Consider the following 16,151-nt stretch of genomic DNA (forward strand, 5'->3'; position numbering starts at 1 on the left):
CTCCTGAGTTGCTGGGTTTACAGGTGTGCACCGCCATATGAGGCTTCCTTTGTCTTTATGACCTTGACACTTGAAAATTATTGGCCAGTTATTTTGTAGACGGTCCCTCGCTTTGGGGTTTTCACTTTTCTTCTTGGTTACATTGAAGACATGCATTTTTGGCAGGAATGCCACAGAAGGTTGTGTTCTTGGCCCTTATCATTTACTCCCATAACAGAATTCCTGTTCCTCCTGTCACAGATTATCACCACTGATAGTCCCTCTGCTACAGTGGTTTAGGTGGCTTCTTCCAGGTTCTCTACAACGAAATTACTGTTTTTCCCTTTGTAGTTAGTAGTTATCTTGTAGGGGGAAGCCTCCTTGAGACACTGCAAAAATACTCTTTTGTCAATGTACTTCTTTTATTTATTTATTTGTTTGTTTGGTTATTGGTTATGGGTGGACACAATATCTTTATTTTATTTTTTTTTAATGTGGTGCTGAGGATCAAGCCCAGTGCCTCACGCATGCCAGGCGAGTGTGCTCTGCCTCTGAGCCACAACCCCAGCCCCTTGTCAATGTACTTTCACTGGAGTAGGCATTTTTAAAAATTGTGTTTCTATTGAGGATGAGTGAAGGTAGATGTTATTTGCATTAAGCCTCTTTTGATATATGTTGGAGTACAAGTACAGCTAAAGTTTGGAACGAGATGACTGCTTTTGCCTTTAGATGCTGGGACAGAGAACTTTAGTAGTGTTGTCATGAAGTGTACTGAAAAAGAGGGTGCATCTTTTATTTACATTGGTTTTCTTAGTAATTCAGACCTTCTCGTCTACGGGAGAAAGTTATGTGTGCTGAGTTTCTGTAGGGAATGCGGAGAGGTGACTGCTGCTCCCCACTTTCCTTGTGGGCTGCTTATGACATTCATATGGTGGTTTTGGGTTTTTTTTTTTTTTTTAATTTTGAGGCAGAGCCTCATTAAGCTGCTAAAATGGGCCTCAGACTTTGGCTCCTCCTGCTCAGCCTCCTCAGTGTTTGGGATCACAGGAATCACTGCATGCCTGGCTGCGTGTGTCGAGTATTGGACAGAGAACTGGGAGCCTCCATTGATATTGACCCTTTTGCTCAGAAATTTGGGCACTCACTGTCCTCATCTGAGAAATGAGGGTGTTAACAGGTTCAGAGGCAACAGCAGTCAATTGGGATTTCAGGATTTGGAGTTTCGGTAATACTGTTCTCCGTCCTGTAGTGTGGGGACTTGGTTGTCCCTTTGCCAGGATCTCTGGTCAGAAGCCAGGATATTCAAGGCTAGCTCTCAAAGTGGGGAATCCAGCCAACTATGGTCATTTTCTCTTACCCTTTCAGAACTAGCCTGGAACCCCCTTTCTTCTGCTAAACCACTAACCTTAGGGTTGGAGACTGGGTCTGGGGGCCTCTCAGGGCCTCGAAGTCCAGGTGGACTTTACCTATTGAGACAGAGGTGTGGTAGTTGTGGAGGGGATAGTCCCAGGCACTATGCCTGCTTTTCCAGGTGGGTTGTTTAGCTCAGTCCCACAACTTCCTGAATGAGTATTATGATTCCCCATTTTGTGATGTAAACACAAGCTCAGAGAGGTTGTGTCACCTGCCTGAGGGCTAATAAAGTGCTACTTCCTGGGTTCAGGAAGTGATAAAAGAGAAATAAATTCTTATTTCCTTAGGATGCTATGGAATATTTAAAAAGTAAGCATTTTCTTCTTTTTATCTCTTAGAATAAGCAAAGCAAAGAAGAAATCAGAAGGGTTGACTCAAAGCATGGTGGACAGATGTATTCAGGTGAGCCCTTGTCTCGTGCTTCTCTTGGCGAGGCCCGCCTCTGTTGCCTTTTAGGTTCTGTCTTGGCAGCAGCTCGCTGAAGGGTGCGGGGTATCCCTGGGGCCTCTGGTAGGCCTAAATCACAAGTGAAGGAGAGTGATGACCTGGGCGGAGGCCAAGCGGCAGGAGAGAGGGTCTGCGGGAGTGGGATGGAGGACACAGAGGCACCTGCAGCTGTGTGGAAGCCTGGGCTTTGCGCAGGCGCTGTGAGTGGGGAAGCACCAGCACACTCAGGCCAAAGCCACAGTAGGGTCCCATTGGCTTGATGCTCTCTGGGAGTTTCTGTCCTCTGATGGAGGACTCATTTGCCTAGCTCCTTTTTGCACCAGGATGAGATTGTGGACTTCCTGACGGGAGTGCTCACTCGCTCTGAGGGCCATGTGGGCTCGGAGCCTCGGGATCAGGATGCTGAGAAGAAGAAGAAGCCCCGTGATGTGGCCCGAAGAGACCTGGCCTTTGAAGTCCCTGAGCGGGGCAGTCGACCTGCTTCCCCGGCCGCCAAGCTGCCCGCCTCACCCTCAGGCTCAGAGGTAGGGTGGGCGGGAGGGAGCCTTCTTGCTGAGGGTGAGGACCTCGCTGTGGGCTCTCCAGCCTCCTGTGGGTGCTTATGAGTCCCTCTGAGGAGGCTCCAGGGGGACCTGCTGACTATGGTCCAATTCCAAGCAACATTAGCTCATCTCTTGGCCTTCTCCTCAGGATCTCTCCAGTGTGTCCAGCAGCCCCACCTCCAGTCCCAAGACCAAAGTGACCACAGTGACCTCTGCTCAGAAGTCCAGCCAGATCGGGAGCTCCCAGCTGCTGAAGAGACACGTGCAGCGGGCAGAAGCCATGCTGACCCACAAACAAGCCCAGGGTACAGGCTCCGGGCCCAGTGGCCTCTTGTGGGTTCTGTCTTCGGCAGGTGGTTTCAGGTGGTGGTTGGGAAGCACTGGGTCTGCAGCTTTTTCCAGGAGAGTGTGAGTGGCTCCTTTCCCACATTCCTGTCCAGGCAGAATTAGGTTACAGTGAATCCCAAAGGCTGTGCGTTACTGGGGCTTTGTGGTCACTAGTTACAGCTTTGCCTTGGTGTGTTGTCAGGTTTATGAGCTGACTCGTGCACGTTGGCCTAACCTTTTTTTCTAACCTCTAATTGGGGAAGCTGTTGTCTTCCCTTGCTCTAAGCCTCGTCAGCCACTCCTGCTGACGGTGTGTGTATGGAGTGACCGATTTTAGTCATCAGGTTCTAGGGCATGTCACCTGGTGTAGGCCCTTCCTTTGCTTTGCCTTTCTTCAAGGTTAAGGTTCTCACTCTGGGACCTTCCACAAAGTTGATCAGAACTCTACAGATAAGCGTAGAGGGAAATGCTTGTGTGGTTGAGCTCAGTGTGGAGGCCGCAAGGCCATGTGAGGAGCTGTAGAGGAGGTTGTTGGGTCAAGGAAGCAGCAGCAACAGTCCCTTCCCTGAGCCATAGTCATCCTGGTGGGCAACCCTGAGCTAAGGCCAAGATACTTGATGACATATCCAAGTGCACAGATCATCAAGGTTCTCAGTTGGAAGTGAGAGTGCTCGGAAGGGGCAGTGGCTGGAGATGGCTATCAGGTAGAGGACTCGGACGAGAGGAGGCGGATCGGCTTGACACCCCTGTGTTGCTTTTGGTGGAGTCACGAGGTCAGAACTTATCCCCAGGCCTCTTGGGAGATTGCTCATAAGAATGCTGCTAACCGGGAGCAGAGGGTGATTGCGTGGGCAAAGGCAAAAAGGGGGCTTGGCCCCTACGATCTGCCTGGATGCCCTGTGACAGTCCTTTTCCTGAGTGTTGGCCAGAGCCAAGTCTTGGGTGGGCGGTGTACCTTTAGGTGGTTGATGAAGACGAGCTGTGGTCTGTGGTGCTCATGGATGGCATGATTAGTTGAGCATCTACTTAGTTCTGGTGGGCTGGGCTTGAAACAGCACCCCGAGTGCCGTAGGAGATAGGAGCAGCTATGGAAGCCTGGCTTTAGCAGAGCTGGTGGGTGAGCATGGAGTAATAGCCAACAGAAAGGAAGCCCTCACTGTTCACGCCTTCCTCTTGCCCTGGCCTTGCTCAGCTCGTGAGTCTTGACCATGGCCCTGTGAGGCTATATGTGTCCTGTCCAGTGTGGAGCTCCTGCCTGGCAGGTCAGGAAACCCTGGCAGTGACGTCAGAGAGCCCCGTGGACCGTTTTCATCTCTTCCTGTTCCTTCTTTCCTGTTCCTCTGGCTGGCTGTGATTCTGTAATTCTCTCTGATTCCTTCTAGCACAGTTTGCTGCTTTTCTGAAACAAAACATGCTGGTGAGGAAAGCTCTTCCTCCTGGCGCCTCCTCCTGTCTCTTTGGTGAGTATTGCTCTTCTCTGCTGTCCTCCTTCTCCCTCACCTCCGTAGTCTCCTCCTGTCCTCTGCCTCCTCCTGGCTCCTGGTTCTCTTGGGCCGATTCCCTTCTTCCCACCTTCCTTCCCACCTTGGTCTTTGTTCTCTGTCCTTGTGTTTGCTTCTCCTGGGGTTTTGCTTTCTCTCTGACTGGTTGTTTCACTGTGCCTCTTGCTCTGCTGCTCCGGTGTGTGCCTGGGCCTGTAGCCTGTGGCGTGTTTTCTTGTCTGTATGCCCCCCACCTCTGTCTCCTTGTTTCATTCCTGGCAGCTGCAGGCACACTGGCCCTTCACCAGCATGAAGCCCATCACTGCTCCTGTCCCCCCGCCACCTCTGAGTTCAACCAGTGCATTTGTCCCTAAGCACTGCCCCCAACATGGTGGTGCCCTCTGGTGGCCCCGTGCCAGGAGTCCCCCATCCTCGTGTGACTGCTGCCCTCCTTCCCACCTCTAGCCCTGCTCGCCTGTGTTGAGAGGGCCTGGGGGGAGTTCTGGGCATCAGGGGGAGGGGACCTGTGAGGACACCTAAGGACAGCGTAGGTGCAAAAGCGTGGCCATGCGCATGACGAGTCTGTTCAAGTCAGTGTGTTAGCAGATGGCCTTCTCTGTACTAGCGTGGGTGACGCAGCATAGGCCCCCACTGCCCTGTTGTCTCTGGGCAGGAGCGTGAGGCTTCCTGGGCTGAGGTCTCCCTCACCTTGTGGCTGCTCAGAGCCAGCCTCAAGTCCTGGTGACAGTGCTTCTCACGGCCTCCATTTGGCAGGGAGGCCTTAGCCTCCTGCCCTTAGGGTGGAGCCCCCAAGAGCATGCTGAGGGGCTCCCTTTCACAGGGGAGCAGGTGGCCTGCTCCTCCGTGGGTTCGCCATAGAGTGCTTACCATCCCCCTGCTGAGGGACGGTGGGGGGAGGCCGTGCAGCAGGAAGCGGTCACCTTCCTTCTCTGGCCAGCACTGTCAATTGCACTATGGTGAGTCCGTTTGTGGTGTGACCTTTGCCAGGCGGCGGCAACATGTGTGCCCCTAGACCCTGCCTGCTGACGGCCTCACCTTCCCACTGCAGGGCAGCTGGGGGTGGGGTGGAGCCCTCCTCTGAGGTGGGCTTGTGGACTGTGGGCCCCACGTGGGGCGGTTCCCCCGTAGGTTCCCAAGGTGGCCCGTGCTGCTGGCGGTGACTGGCAGTGAGCACGTGCTGTTTTGGCTCATGGTGATCTCACCTCAGCTCCGTCTCTTAGTTCCCATTTCATCAGAACCAGCAGAAGAGGCAGAGAAGGAGGAGCTCAGGGTTCAGCTGAAGCGGCACCACCCCTCCAGCCCCCTTCCCGGCAGTAAGACCTCCAAGCGACCCAAGATCAAGGTGTCCCTTATTTCTCAGGGGGACACGGCTGGAGGGCCTTGTGTTGCTTCCCAAGGAGGAGCTCCAGATGGTGAGTCTCTTGGCCTCCTTAGTAAGATGGCCGGCCATCTGGGCCTCGGCCTGGCCCCCACGGGTGGGTGACTCACCTTCCCCCTGCTGCAGCAGGTGTGAGAGTGAGGGAGATGGAGCTGGCACACCTGGCGGAGTGCTGGTGACAGGAAGGGAGATGGGAAGCGCCGCAGGGCTGCTGCATGCTTTGGTTTCAGTGAAAGATGATGGGAGACCCCAGAAAGCTTTAAATAGAGGGAGGAAAGCCCCAGCCCCCCTCTGACAACTGTGCTCTTTCGTCCTGCAGTCTTCCCCTAATGTCTTGTTAGCCTGGGCTGTGGGTCTCGGGAAGGGAGGACTGACAGTGACTTTGGTGGTTTCCGTCTCTCAGCGGCGGGCGGGAAGGCCATCGCTGTGACGCTGGGGCAGGCGTCAGCAGGTGGACTGCTCCCCACAGCCAGGTGAGTCTTGCTTGTTTGGTCCTGGTCCCTTCTTCCTGTCACCCCTTATCTGGCTCATTTGTTGTTTGGAAAGATGGTGGCGTCTGTGTTCTGTTGGTCATGGGACTGTGGCTTCTTTCTCATGGGGATGTCTGTCTTTGATTTGGGTCAGCCCAGGGCTCATTTTTACTTAGAGATTGCGGAACATGCCCTGGGGTCTTGCTCTGAGGCCTGAGTTCTTTACTTTAGGCCTGACTTAGGAGGACCAGAGCTGGGTGGTTCAGAGGTGTCCAGGTGAAGAGCTTGGGGCCCGCTTGTCCCTCATGTGGCACTGGGGTCTGTTGCCTTCTGACCTTTGGGTGAAGCTTCTGTTCTCTGTGTTTCCAGGTCAAGTGCTTCTGAAGGTGTCGCGGCCAGCCCAGCCCCCTCAGTGGTCTCTGGAAGCACCACACCCAGCACCCTGCACACACTCCAGAGCCGCTTGGTGGCCACCTCTCCTGGCGGCTCCCTCCCAGGTATCTATCTGTTTGCCCAGCCTCCTTGCTCCTGGCTGTCTTTTTGGTCTGTTGCTGGAAAGTGGTCCTCGAAAAGAACGTGACTGACCTGGACTGGGGCCGTCCTGTCCTCCCCTAGGCGCCACATCAGCCAGCAGCCTCCTGCAGGGCCTCAGCTTCAGCTTGCAGGACATCAGCAGCAAGAGCTCTGGCCCCTCCGCAAACCCTGGCCTCCCTGGCCCTGGGCCAGCCCCGCAGGTGTGCCTCTGCCTTCCCCTGCTGGGCGGCTGCGGGAGGAGGCTTCCTTGCCTTGTTTGGTTTGGGCAGGGTGACTGGGCCAGGAGTTGTGGGCCAAGGACAAACAGCCGTCCTGCCACACAGCCGGGGGCTGCCAGAGGTTAAGATCCATTATTCACCTTATGGCCTAGGCAAGATTCTTTACCTTTCTGTAAAATGAGATCGTGGTGGTAGCTCCCTTACAGTGTTGTGAGGGGTAAGGTGGTAAGTGCAGGTCCTGGAAGGGGACCCTGCATGTGGCAGGCGCTTAGTACGTGATAGTCTGGGGGCCCTCCAAGCTCGCATGTTGCGGGTAGGCGGCAGCTTCTGATCATCTGGGCTTGTGTGTCCCATAGGCCGCCAGTGTGAAGTTGCCCACCCCCATGCAGAGTCTGGGTGCCATCACCACGGGCACCAGCACTATTGTCCGTACCATCCCTGTGGCCACCACCCTCTCCTCCTTGGGTACCACTCCTGGTGGGAAGCCCACAGCCATCCACCAGCTGCTGACCAATGGGGGCCTTGCTAAGTTAGCAAGTAGCCTTCCTGGCCTGGCTCAGATCTCTAACCAGGCATCAGGTGAGTCTCATGAAACTGTCGGGACTTCCAGATCTGGGCTCTCCCCGGGGACCTTTCCATCTTACGCAGGCCAGGTCTGAACCCCACCCCCCAGGGTCCTGGCCTTACCTTTGGGCTCAGCTGTGTGGACCCATCCTCTAGAGGGTGAGAGGACACCAGCGGTTACCTGCTGCTTCTGATTCACTGGTGGGGCACAAATGTCCAGCTGGGGTGGAGGCTGGGGAGACGGGAAGCCTCAGCAGAAAGTGGGCACTGTGGCTAGAAACCCTGCCTGCTGTCGCCCTCAGGCCTGAAGGTCCCCACCACCATCACTCTGACTCTCCGTGGCCAGCCTAGCAGGATCACCACGCTGAGTCCCATGGGCTCAGGAGCAGCTCCGTCTGAGGAGGCCACCTCCCAGGTGCTGCCCTCTAGCTCCCAGGTGAGTCTGCCTGAAAGGACCAAGGACACAGGTTGTAGTCTGGGCAGTATGGGGCTGGTGGACTGGATGGCCAGCCAGAGGGGTTGCCGCTATACTGCGCCTGTGGACAGGCCAGGTCTCACAGAGGTGACACCTCACTATGACAGCTTGATGTGGGTCTCGCAAAGTTTTCTTCCTATGTGGAGTTCACAGCTCTGTTGCACGGAGCCTCGTTTCTGCCACATTCCTGGCACGTGAGCAGAGCCTGTGTGCGGCGTTCCCTGGACTCCCCCCCTCCTGTTCTTGGCTTCCTTGTGCAGGGGTGGCACTCAAGGGGTCACAGCCTCTTGCAGCTTTCCAGGCCTCTTCCAGCCTCTCGAGGTCTCGGTGTTCACTGCTGTCTTCAGGGTGCAGCCAGGTTTACAGCTCTTGCCCATCAGCTCCTCTTGGCCAATCTGGTTTCCATTGTGACCTTTTCAAGTGAAATGTTTCTAATCTTAAAATGGCGATTTGAGGAGCCACCCAAAGATTATAGGTTAAACCCTAAAATGGTCCAGTTCAGTATTGAGCATGCTTTTCCCCAGTGTGCGCTGTTGAGCCAGGGCAGGTGACAGTTCCTGAGCTGTTGTCCACAAGCCCTCCACCTCTTCCTCTTCAGGGAAAACTGCAGAGAGATCAGTGCCTGGCATTCGTTGGTTAGGGTCATAGCTGCCTCTTTTTGCAGAGGGCGGAACTGTTTTCATTTGACTCCTTATTTTTTCAGCTATAAAAGCAGTTATGTTAACTTTAAATTTTAATTCAAATATCACAGAAATGACGCTCCTCCCAGAGGTGATATCTCACTATGACAGCTTGATGTGGGGTCTCCCAGATTTTTCTTCATAGGGAGTTTATTACTTATTTTAGGAAAGAAGAGGTCACAGAGCATAGATTATATTGTAAAGAGCCTTTGTCTATGGATAGTGTTGTGACGTGTTTTCCTGTCAGTTGCAGAGACCTGTCCGTCTCTTCAGAGGTTGGCAAGTTCTTACTGCGTGGATGTTGACAGCACATCTCACCACCTCCAAGGGCAGGGTTGGGTTTCATTTTGTCACATGGTGAGCGCCTTTGCTTCTGATGCTTGTGTCCCTCTAGGAGCGTCTCTGTGAGCTTGACACCAGTAAGTGGAGGGTATGTGCAGCTAACATCTGGCCAGCTGCTGACTAATTACCTTCAACTCATTTAGCCAATCTCCAGTTCCAGCCACAGGGGTAAAAGTACCTGTTTATTCTAGCTAGTGGCTGGTCTTTTTTTTTTTTTTTTTTTTTAACTGAAGCATTGAGTGCTTAGCTTTGATTTCAAGATTATTTATTATATGGACATTTAATATATATAGTAAAATCCTTACATATTTCCCTATATGCATCCAAAGTTTTGTGTCTGAAGGAAGCTAGTCCTATCATAAGAATATAAAAATAATCTTTTTGTTTTCTAAATTTTTAGTTGTGGCAAAATACATCAGCATCCAGTTTACCACACTAGCCACATTTGAGCACAGTTGGTGGCCTTACGCAAACTCATGCTGCCACTCAGCCAGCACTGACAGCCTCCCCACCAGGGCTTTCCTGTCATTCCATCATGAAGCTCTGTTTCTGTATTTTCTTGCACTGCTTTTATGAATTGCTTTGTTCCGTAGTCCACTTGGAATTTTATTTTGTGTGTTCACAGAGGCAAGGATGAGTCCATCTTCTGTCCTCAATTGAACTCTGCTGCTCTTACATTCCAGTCTGTTCTGTAGCCTGGATCTGTCTCTTCCTGTAGTTTGAAAGTGCAGCTCCTGGGGGTGCTGGGCATAGAGGTCATTGGCATGCACAAGGCCCTGGGTTCAGTCCCCAGTGCCCCCCACACACAAAAAAAAGAAAAAGAAAAGGAAGAAAATGCAGATCCTCAAGGAAGTTTGCTGAGATCATCTTTATTCTTTTCCTTTCTCTTGATAAATAATGGGTCTTTAATTATGCCTGTTGGTCTTTTATAATCCAGTAAGATAAATGAGTATGAACATTTCCTTTTTTTTTTTTAATCAGTTAAAAGTATGAGTTACTTTAATAGATTTTCTCATACTGAACTGTCTGAATTCTAGATTCAGTGGCTCATTCATTACGTCCTGTTCTTTTCGAGATGGATCATCTTGCCTCAGTCTCCCGTGTAGCTGGGATTACAGGCATGCACCACCATGCCTGGTTTCCTATTCTTCTGTTTTTACACATCCCTTACTTATTTTTATTGTGCAGACAAAGGAAACAAGACCCTATCAAAAATTGAGAACAAAATGAGAAAAGAAACCAGTATTTCCAAGGAAAAGCATGTTTCTTCTTTTGATTATCTTTTACTTGGGATTTTGGCCTGTTTGTCAGTCAGATTGGCTGGTAGTTGTCTTCTCTCCTCCTCTGCGTGTGTGTGGGATGTGTGCATGTGCACACACACTGTCCTTGTCTAGCTGGTCCTTAAAGAATGAAACAGGAAGTGTGTTGTTGTTGTTTTTTCCCCCCCTCTCATGCCCTAAAACAATTTAACTAGTAAAAAAGGCTCTGGTCCTTGGTGGGTTGATAGAAGTGACCCACAAAGCCCTTGGACCCTGTCTCGGGCTGACTGCTGTTGCAGGTGCCACATTGGTGCAGAGCTGGACCTCAGGTGCCTTCCCTCTAGAGCAGGTGCTGCTCCCCGGCCTGCTGTGGCCTGGAGGGAGCTGGTTAGTGCTGGGAAGAGAGTCTGGTCACTGGGAGTCTCGTTCTCCACCCCTGAAATGAAGGACGGGGTAGTTAGAATTCTGTTCTTGGACCCAATGGTGTGGATGTTAGATTGGCTTTTGCCTGAGAAAGATGGGTGTGTGGTGTTGGGCGTGGGCCAGGGTGGTCCTTTTCCAACAGAAGGTGGGTATGAGATCAGGGCTTGCTGACTCCTCACTCACACTGCCAGACAGTACGGTATTAAGGAAAGATCACCAAACAGGCCATCTGTTTTCAGCTAGCTGTGTGATCCTGAGCAAATTACCTGACCTTTCTGGGCTTTGCTTTTCTCATCTAGTTCAGTGAGGAAGTTGGCTTTTATATGTAAATGTTGTGGAGAGATTAGTAGCTACTCAGACTCTCCTAGGGCTTCGGGAACACAAATGTTTAAATGTGAGAAACAAAGCACTCATATTTTACATTTATGAGGCAATTGGAAATTTGAACACACACTGGATAGTTTGTTGATATGAAGGAGTTGCTAACCTTTTTATGTGTGATCATGAATTTATTGCATTTAAGTTTTAAAAAAAAAAACAATCCTTTTTATTCTGGGCTTACCTACCATATTATTTATGGATGGAAGTGAGTTTAGAAGGATTGCTAACCTCAGCTAGGCTATGGAGGGTCTGTGAAAGCACCCAATTATCTGTGTGGCTTCTGGCACTGACTGGTAGTCACGCCTGTCTTTGTGGGAATGGCCTGTTGTAGGGAGAGGCTGTGTTGAGCCCTGCAGGGTCCTGAGGATGGACTTCTTGCTCATGGTCACAGCTGACTGGACTTGCACGGTCCCCTGGCCACCCAGGACTGCAGCAGGCTGGAGGCAGCCTTCTAGCTGCCCATAGTAGGGGGCCTTGCAGCAGCCTGGGGCTGGACAGCAGGGAGGCTGTCCCAGGAGGTCTCCGTGGTCACCCTTCTTCCTTCCCCTCCCCGTGCCACATCTTCCTCCCTTGACTGCGTTCCCAGGGTTCCCTGCAGGTGCCATCTGGAGAAGCTGTGGAAGGCGTGCACAGCAGGTGCCAGCCGTCCCCTCGGCTCCTCCTCCCAGCTTTTTAAATTTTGTTTTTCTTGGACACAATCCCTTTATTTTTATTTATGCATGTGTTTATTTTGTGTGGTGCTAAAGATGGAACCTGGGCCTCGCAGTGCTAGGCAAACATCCACTGCTGAGCCCCGCCCCAGCCCCCTCAGCCTTGTATTTTTGGTTGTGCGCGTGTGGTGCTGAGGATGGGACAGGCCTGTGTGTGCCAGACAAGGGCCCCCCCCCTGCCCCCGGGCTCAGCGTTTGTGGCATACTCCACCCCAGATGTCTAGGCCCTAAAAACGCAGTTGTCAGAATAGTCAAGGAGCCTTCCCTTCAGTCCTGTCGCCCTGTGGGACTCGCCCGGTTCCTCCCGGTCCCTCTGTCTGCATTCCTTCCTGTCCTCCAGGGAGAGCTGACCTTGGGGTGAGCACCCACGGTACTGTGGGTGCTCTGTGAGCTCTCTCACTGATCCTCGCACCACCCTGCAAGCAGGCGCTGTCACCTGTGTCTTGCAGGCGAGGGGGAGGGCTGCAGAGCCTGGGCCGTCGCCCGAGGAGTGTGGTGCTCCTGCTTACGTGCTGTGTTCAGCCTCTTCCCTGCTGAGGGCTACTTCTTGGGATGTCAGAAGAGTGGGGTGAGGGTGAGGGGTCGGAGGTGGCCACTGGCTAAATGTTGACCCTGTTCACTGCTCTCCTGCCACAGCGCCTGCCTCCAGCCCCCTGAAGACGCCAAGCCACGCGTCCTCCTTACTAGGCTGGTGATGGCTGCCCGCGGTGGGCCTGGGCTGGTGCACGGTCCCACTGAGCTGAGTGTCTGAAGACCCCTTGAAGATGGTCATTCTGTCGCTCCGCCAACTGTCATCAGGGTTGGGCCTCTGAATGTCGAGAAACCCTTAGGCCAGGTGACAAGGTGCCATCCAGGGGAGCAGCATCTTCTGGGACCTGCGAGCCTGGTTCCTGGGATGCCCCCTTCTCAGCAGATCCGGTCGGGTCTGGTCCAAGGCACTTCCTCCCCAGCTCAGCACAGCTGGACCTGGGTTCATGTTCACCACTCACTGCACGTCACAGAGGAGGACATGGGAACCATTCTGGGCTGTGGGGTTAAGAGCAGGAGCCCGCAGCCCGTTCAGGACCAGCGGGGCTTGTCTTGGATATCACCTGCTTTGCTGAGCAGCCCTTGGAATTGAGAAACCACCTCAGGGACCGAGCAGCCTGCCAAAGCCCCCGGCTTTCAGCGGTTTCATGATGAAGGCAAAGCGAGCTGGGCCGTGTTGTCTTCCAGCCCCTTTGGCCACTGTGGGAGCAGAAGTTGCCAAGGGGTGACAGCTGGCCCTTTGTCCTTTTCCCCATGTGCTGGGCAGTTTCTGCTTCCAGAGAGCCTGCAGGTCCAGGAAGCAGCTGGCGGGGGCGCCAGAGAGCCCTGAATGCAGACGGTGTGGGCCTGGGCTCGGCATCTGGCCAGAGTTGAGAAGCAGCAGCCCCAGGTCAGCGGGACCCTGAGGCCTGTCTGCAGCGCCTGGAGGTGGGGCAGGGACCACCAGCCACAGTAGCCATGGTCGTGCCACTGCCCTGGAGGATGCTGGGGCAGCAGGGTGGCAAAGGCTGTGCTCCAGGATTTCTGTTTCTGTTTCACACGATGTTTTGTCTCCTGCTTTGTAAGTGGAACGATGAGTGGCAGTGACTCTACCAGGCAGGGTTTCGAATGCCAGCACCCAGCCTGAGCTCTGCTGATCGTGCTCCCTGGGGGACTGGTGGCTGAAGATGGAGCCCCGAGCCCCACCCTGCCTCTTCACGACACGGAGCAAAGGTAGTTTATTAGTGTTTGACTTTGAGCCTGGGCTCCAGAGCTGACTCCCTTCCCTTCCACACATGCAAGGTTGCCAGCCAGGGAGACAAGTAGCCAACCCAGGGTGACTGTGATTAGCCCTGGGCCCCGACCCCCGCCAGACCACCTATGTTCAGTCCTAGGGCCTCAGAGCAGCCTGAGCAGCCGCCTTGAGGGAGAGCACGGTGTTCCTGCAGCCCACACCCTCCCTCCCTGTCTCAGCGGGGCATTAAGGGGCGGGTGGCATTTTGTCATTAGCTGTAGGCAGCTGCTTTCTGGAGTCCAGCAGACGATCTAGTAAATTAAGAAAGGTGTGAGACCTGAGAGAGGCACCAAGGCTCAGGGTCTTGGTGGCTGTGTGGTGGGTCACAGCATGCCAGAAGAGCAGAGCGTTAACACTGCGAGCCTCCGCAACTCTTTGGGGACTCATTTAGGACATGCAGAAGGCTGTGGATTACCCTTGTGACAGGTGAGCAGCCTGGACAATGCTGGAGGGGCTGCTTCTGACAGATGCTGGGCCCAAAGACAAACTCATATGTTGTCCTACTTATCTGGGGGCAGCCCCGGGGCCACGAGCTCAGAGGCAATACTCTTGGTGGAAAACATGGAAGGATCAAGAAGCCTTTACGTTCTTGGGTGATGGGTGTTTGTGGATGTCCTGTGGAAGATGTCCTTGGACTTTCAGGAGAGGTCACTGAGGGGCGAAGACCCTGTGTCACCCTTGGTCCCACTGCAGAACAGCCTTGGGCTGGGTGAGTTAGAGCCGAGCACTGGCAGAAACAATTAAAAATCCCAAACCACCGTGGCTCGCTTCAGCCTGTTTTCATTTGACTTCATGTTTTTCTCTACCTGGTAAATGGGTGCCAGAGGTAACACCCATACCGTGGAGCCCATGATCACCCCACCAGTGTTGGGTGCTGTGGTTCCTTTCTGACCTGCGAGGACACCAAGGCACAGAGAAGCCACACCGCAGGCAGAGGCAGAAACAGAACAGAACCCAGGCGGCCTCGTGTCTGTTCTGTGCACTGTGTTGGGGTCCGACCCGGAGCCAGAGGGAGGTCAGCCAGGAGGTGAGGCTTGGCTTGGCCCACAGGGTGCTCCTTTTCAGTGCACCTCCCCCAGATCAAGCGGGCCTCTGGCTGGGCCTTAGAGATGAGCATCCCTCTGCACAGTCGACCCGCTGAGCCCCAGGTGGGTGCGTGGATCCCAGCCCCAGGCTGTTTGTGAACTTGGGCCCAGAGGACCCTCCAGTTCCGCATCTGTACTTGGCATTGGCCCCTCTGGTGGAGGCCGTGGTGCTGCTGGCTGCTGGCACACTGAGCACAACTCTGACCCATAGTAGAGCCCTGCTGTGCTCCTTCCGACCCTAGGCCCCTAGCCTTGCCCACAGGGGAGCCAGAGCAGCAGGCTGTTAGGCCTGGGGAGTGGAGGTCAGGGCTTCAGAGAACCAGGGCAGTGGGCCCTCCCTCCACTCGCCTCCATTCCTGAGCTGTTTCAGTCAGGACTGAGGGTGAGCAAAGCAGTCTGGGCAGGGAGCCTCATTGTCCCGACCTCTCCTGACTTGAACTCTCCTTCACCCTGGGACTCTGCAGCCCGGTCCTCCCGGTGACTGGCAGTCTCTCTCTTCCTCCTGCTGGCTAGCGGTACCCCCCCGCCGCCCTGATTGAAGGTGCAGCCTGGTGTCTCCCTGATGAGAGGCTCCTATCTCTTCCTACATCCTGTCCTGGGTAGTACAGGTTCGCACCGTCACTTTTCCAGGAGGAGATGGAGAGATGAGACAGGCAAAACTCAGGCTGCTGTTGGGCTGCGAGTGTGTTTTTAACTTGCACCAGAATATAGAGATACCCATGTACTCTGGCCACGTCCCCAGTGCTCACATGTCATGGAAAGATGATGCCACATCAAGACCAGGACTCTGGCGCGCGCACAGTGAACTCCGCTCCATTGCTGTACTCTGCAGCCACCGTCGAGATGAGAGCTGCTCCACCCGCACCGTCACCCCCACACCTGTCCCCCATTCCTAACCCACTGCAGCCCCTCATCTCTTCCACGTCTCTAGGACTAGGATCCTACAGTATGTGACTTCGTGCTTTCTTTTTTTTTTTTAATTTCTGTTACTGCGGATTGAACCCACGGGCACTTTACCACTGAGCCACATCCCCAGCCCTTTTTATTTTTCTATTTTGAGACAGGGTATAAGTTGCTTAGGGTCTTGCTTAAGCTGAAGCTTAGCCTCAAACTTGGGATCCTCCTGCCTTAGCCTCCTAAGTCATTGGGATCACAGGTGTGTGCTACTGTGCCCAGTTGTAATTTGTGTGTGTGTGTGTGTGGTGGTGTTTTGTTTTTTTTTTTTTTTGCTTTCTAACCTGCTTACATCATTGGAAGTGCTTTGTAAACAGACAGCATTTAGCATGATTTATTTTTTTCTCTGCCAATCTTTTTCTTTTAATTGGTGTTTTTAGATTGTTCCTGTTATATGTAATTATAGATATGTTAGTGCTTAAGTCTGCTGTTTTAATTTTTGGGTTTTTTTTTTTTTTTTTTTTTTTTTTAACATATTTATTTATTTATTTTTTTAGTTATTGGCAGACACAACATCTTTGTTGGTATGTGGTGCTGAGGATTGAACCCGGGCCGCACGCATGCCAGACGAGCATGCTACCACTTGAGCCACATCCCCAGCCCTAATTTTTGGGTTTGTTCTGTTTTCTCTTTCTTTTTCTTGGATTACTTTAACATTTTTTATGAA

The 16,151-nt window shown here is 53.1% G+C and overlaps 1 protein-coding gene across 6 annotated transcripts in view; it reads left to right on the plus strand.

Annotated features, from left to right (window-relative positions):
- Window positions 1-14,207, plus strand: part of Kansl3 (KAT8 regulatory NSL complex subunit 3) — a 48,292-nt gene extending 34,085 nt beyond the window's left edge. For 2 of the 6 annotated variants that reach the window (XM_048810325.1, XM_015499719.2), the window contains 12 exons: window positions 1,731-1,794; window positions 2,163-2,363; window positions 2,530-2,686; window positions 4,091-4,168; window positions 5,431-5,622; window positions 5,992-6,061; window positions 6,428-6,555; window positions 6,674-6,792; window positions 7,167-7,389; window positions 7,677-7,810; window positions 8,777-8,886; window positions 12,281-14,207. In XM_048810325.1, the coding sequence (XP_048666282.1) occupies window positions 1,731-1,794; window positions 2,163-2,363; window positions 2,530-2,686; window positions 4,091-4,168; window positions 5,431-5,622; window positions 5,992-6,061; window positions 6,428-6,555; window positions 6,674-6,792; window positions 7,167-7,389; window positions 7,677-7,810; window positions 8,777-8,886; window positions 12,281-12,395 (1,591 nt within the window). In that variant the 3' untranslated portion in view covers window positions 12,396-14,207. The remainder of the gene's footprint in view (window positions 1-1,730; window positions 1,795-2,162; window positions 2,364-2,529; window positions 2,687-4,090; window positions 4,169-5,430; window positions 5,623-5,991; window positions 6,062-6,427; window positions 6,556-6,673; window positions 6,793-7,166; window positions 7,390-7,676; window positions 7,811-8,776; window positions 8,887-12,280) is intronic. The other 4 variants (XM_048810326.1, XM_015499721.2, XM_015499720.2 and 1 more) reach the window with 4 other exon arrangements.
- The last annotated feature ends 1,944 nt before the right edge of the window (window positions 14,208-16,151 follow it).

The sequence above is a fragment of the Marmota marmota genome, unplaced genomic scaffold (assembly GCF_001458135.2).
Source record: "Marmota marmota marmota unplaced genomic scaffold, marMar, whole genome shotgun sequence".
In the NCBI taxonomy this organism is placed as follows: Eukaryota; Metazoa; Chordata; class Mammalia; order Rodentia; family Sciuridae; genus Marmota; species Marmota marmota.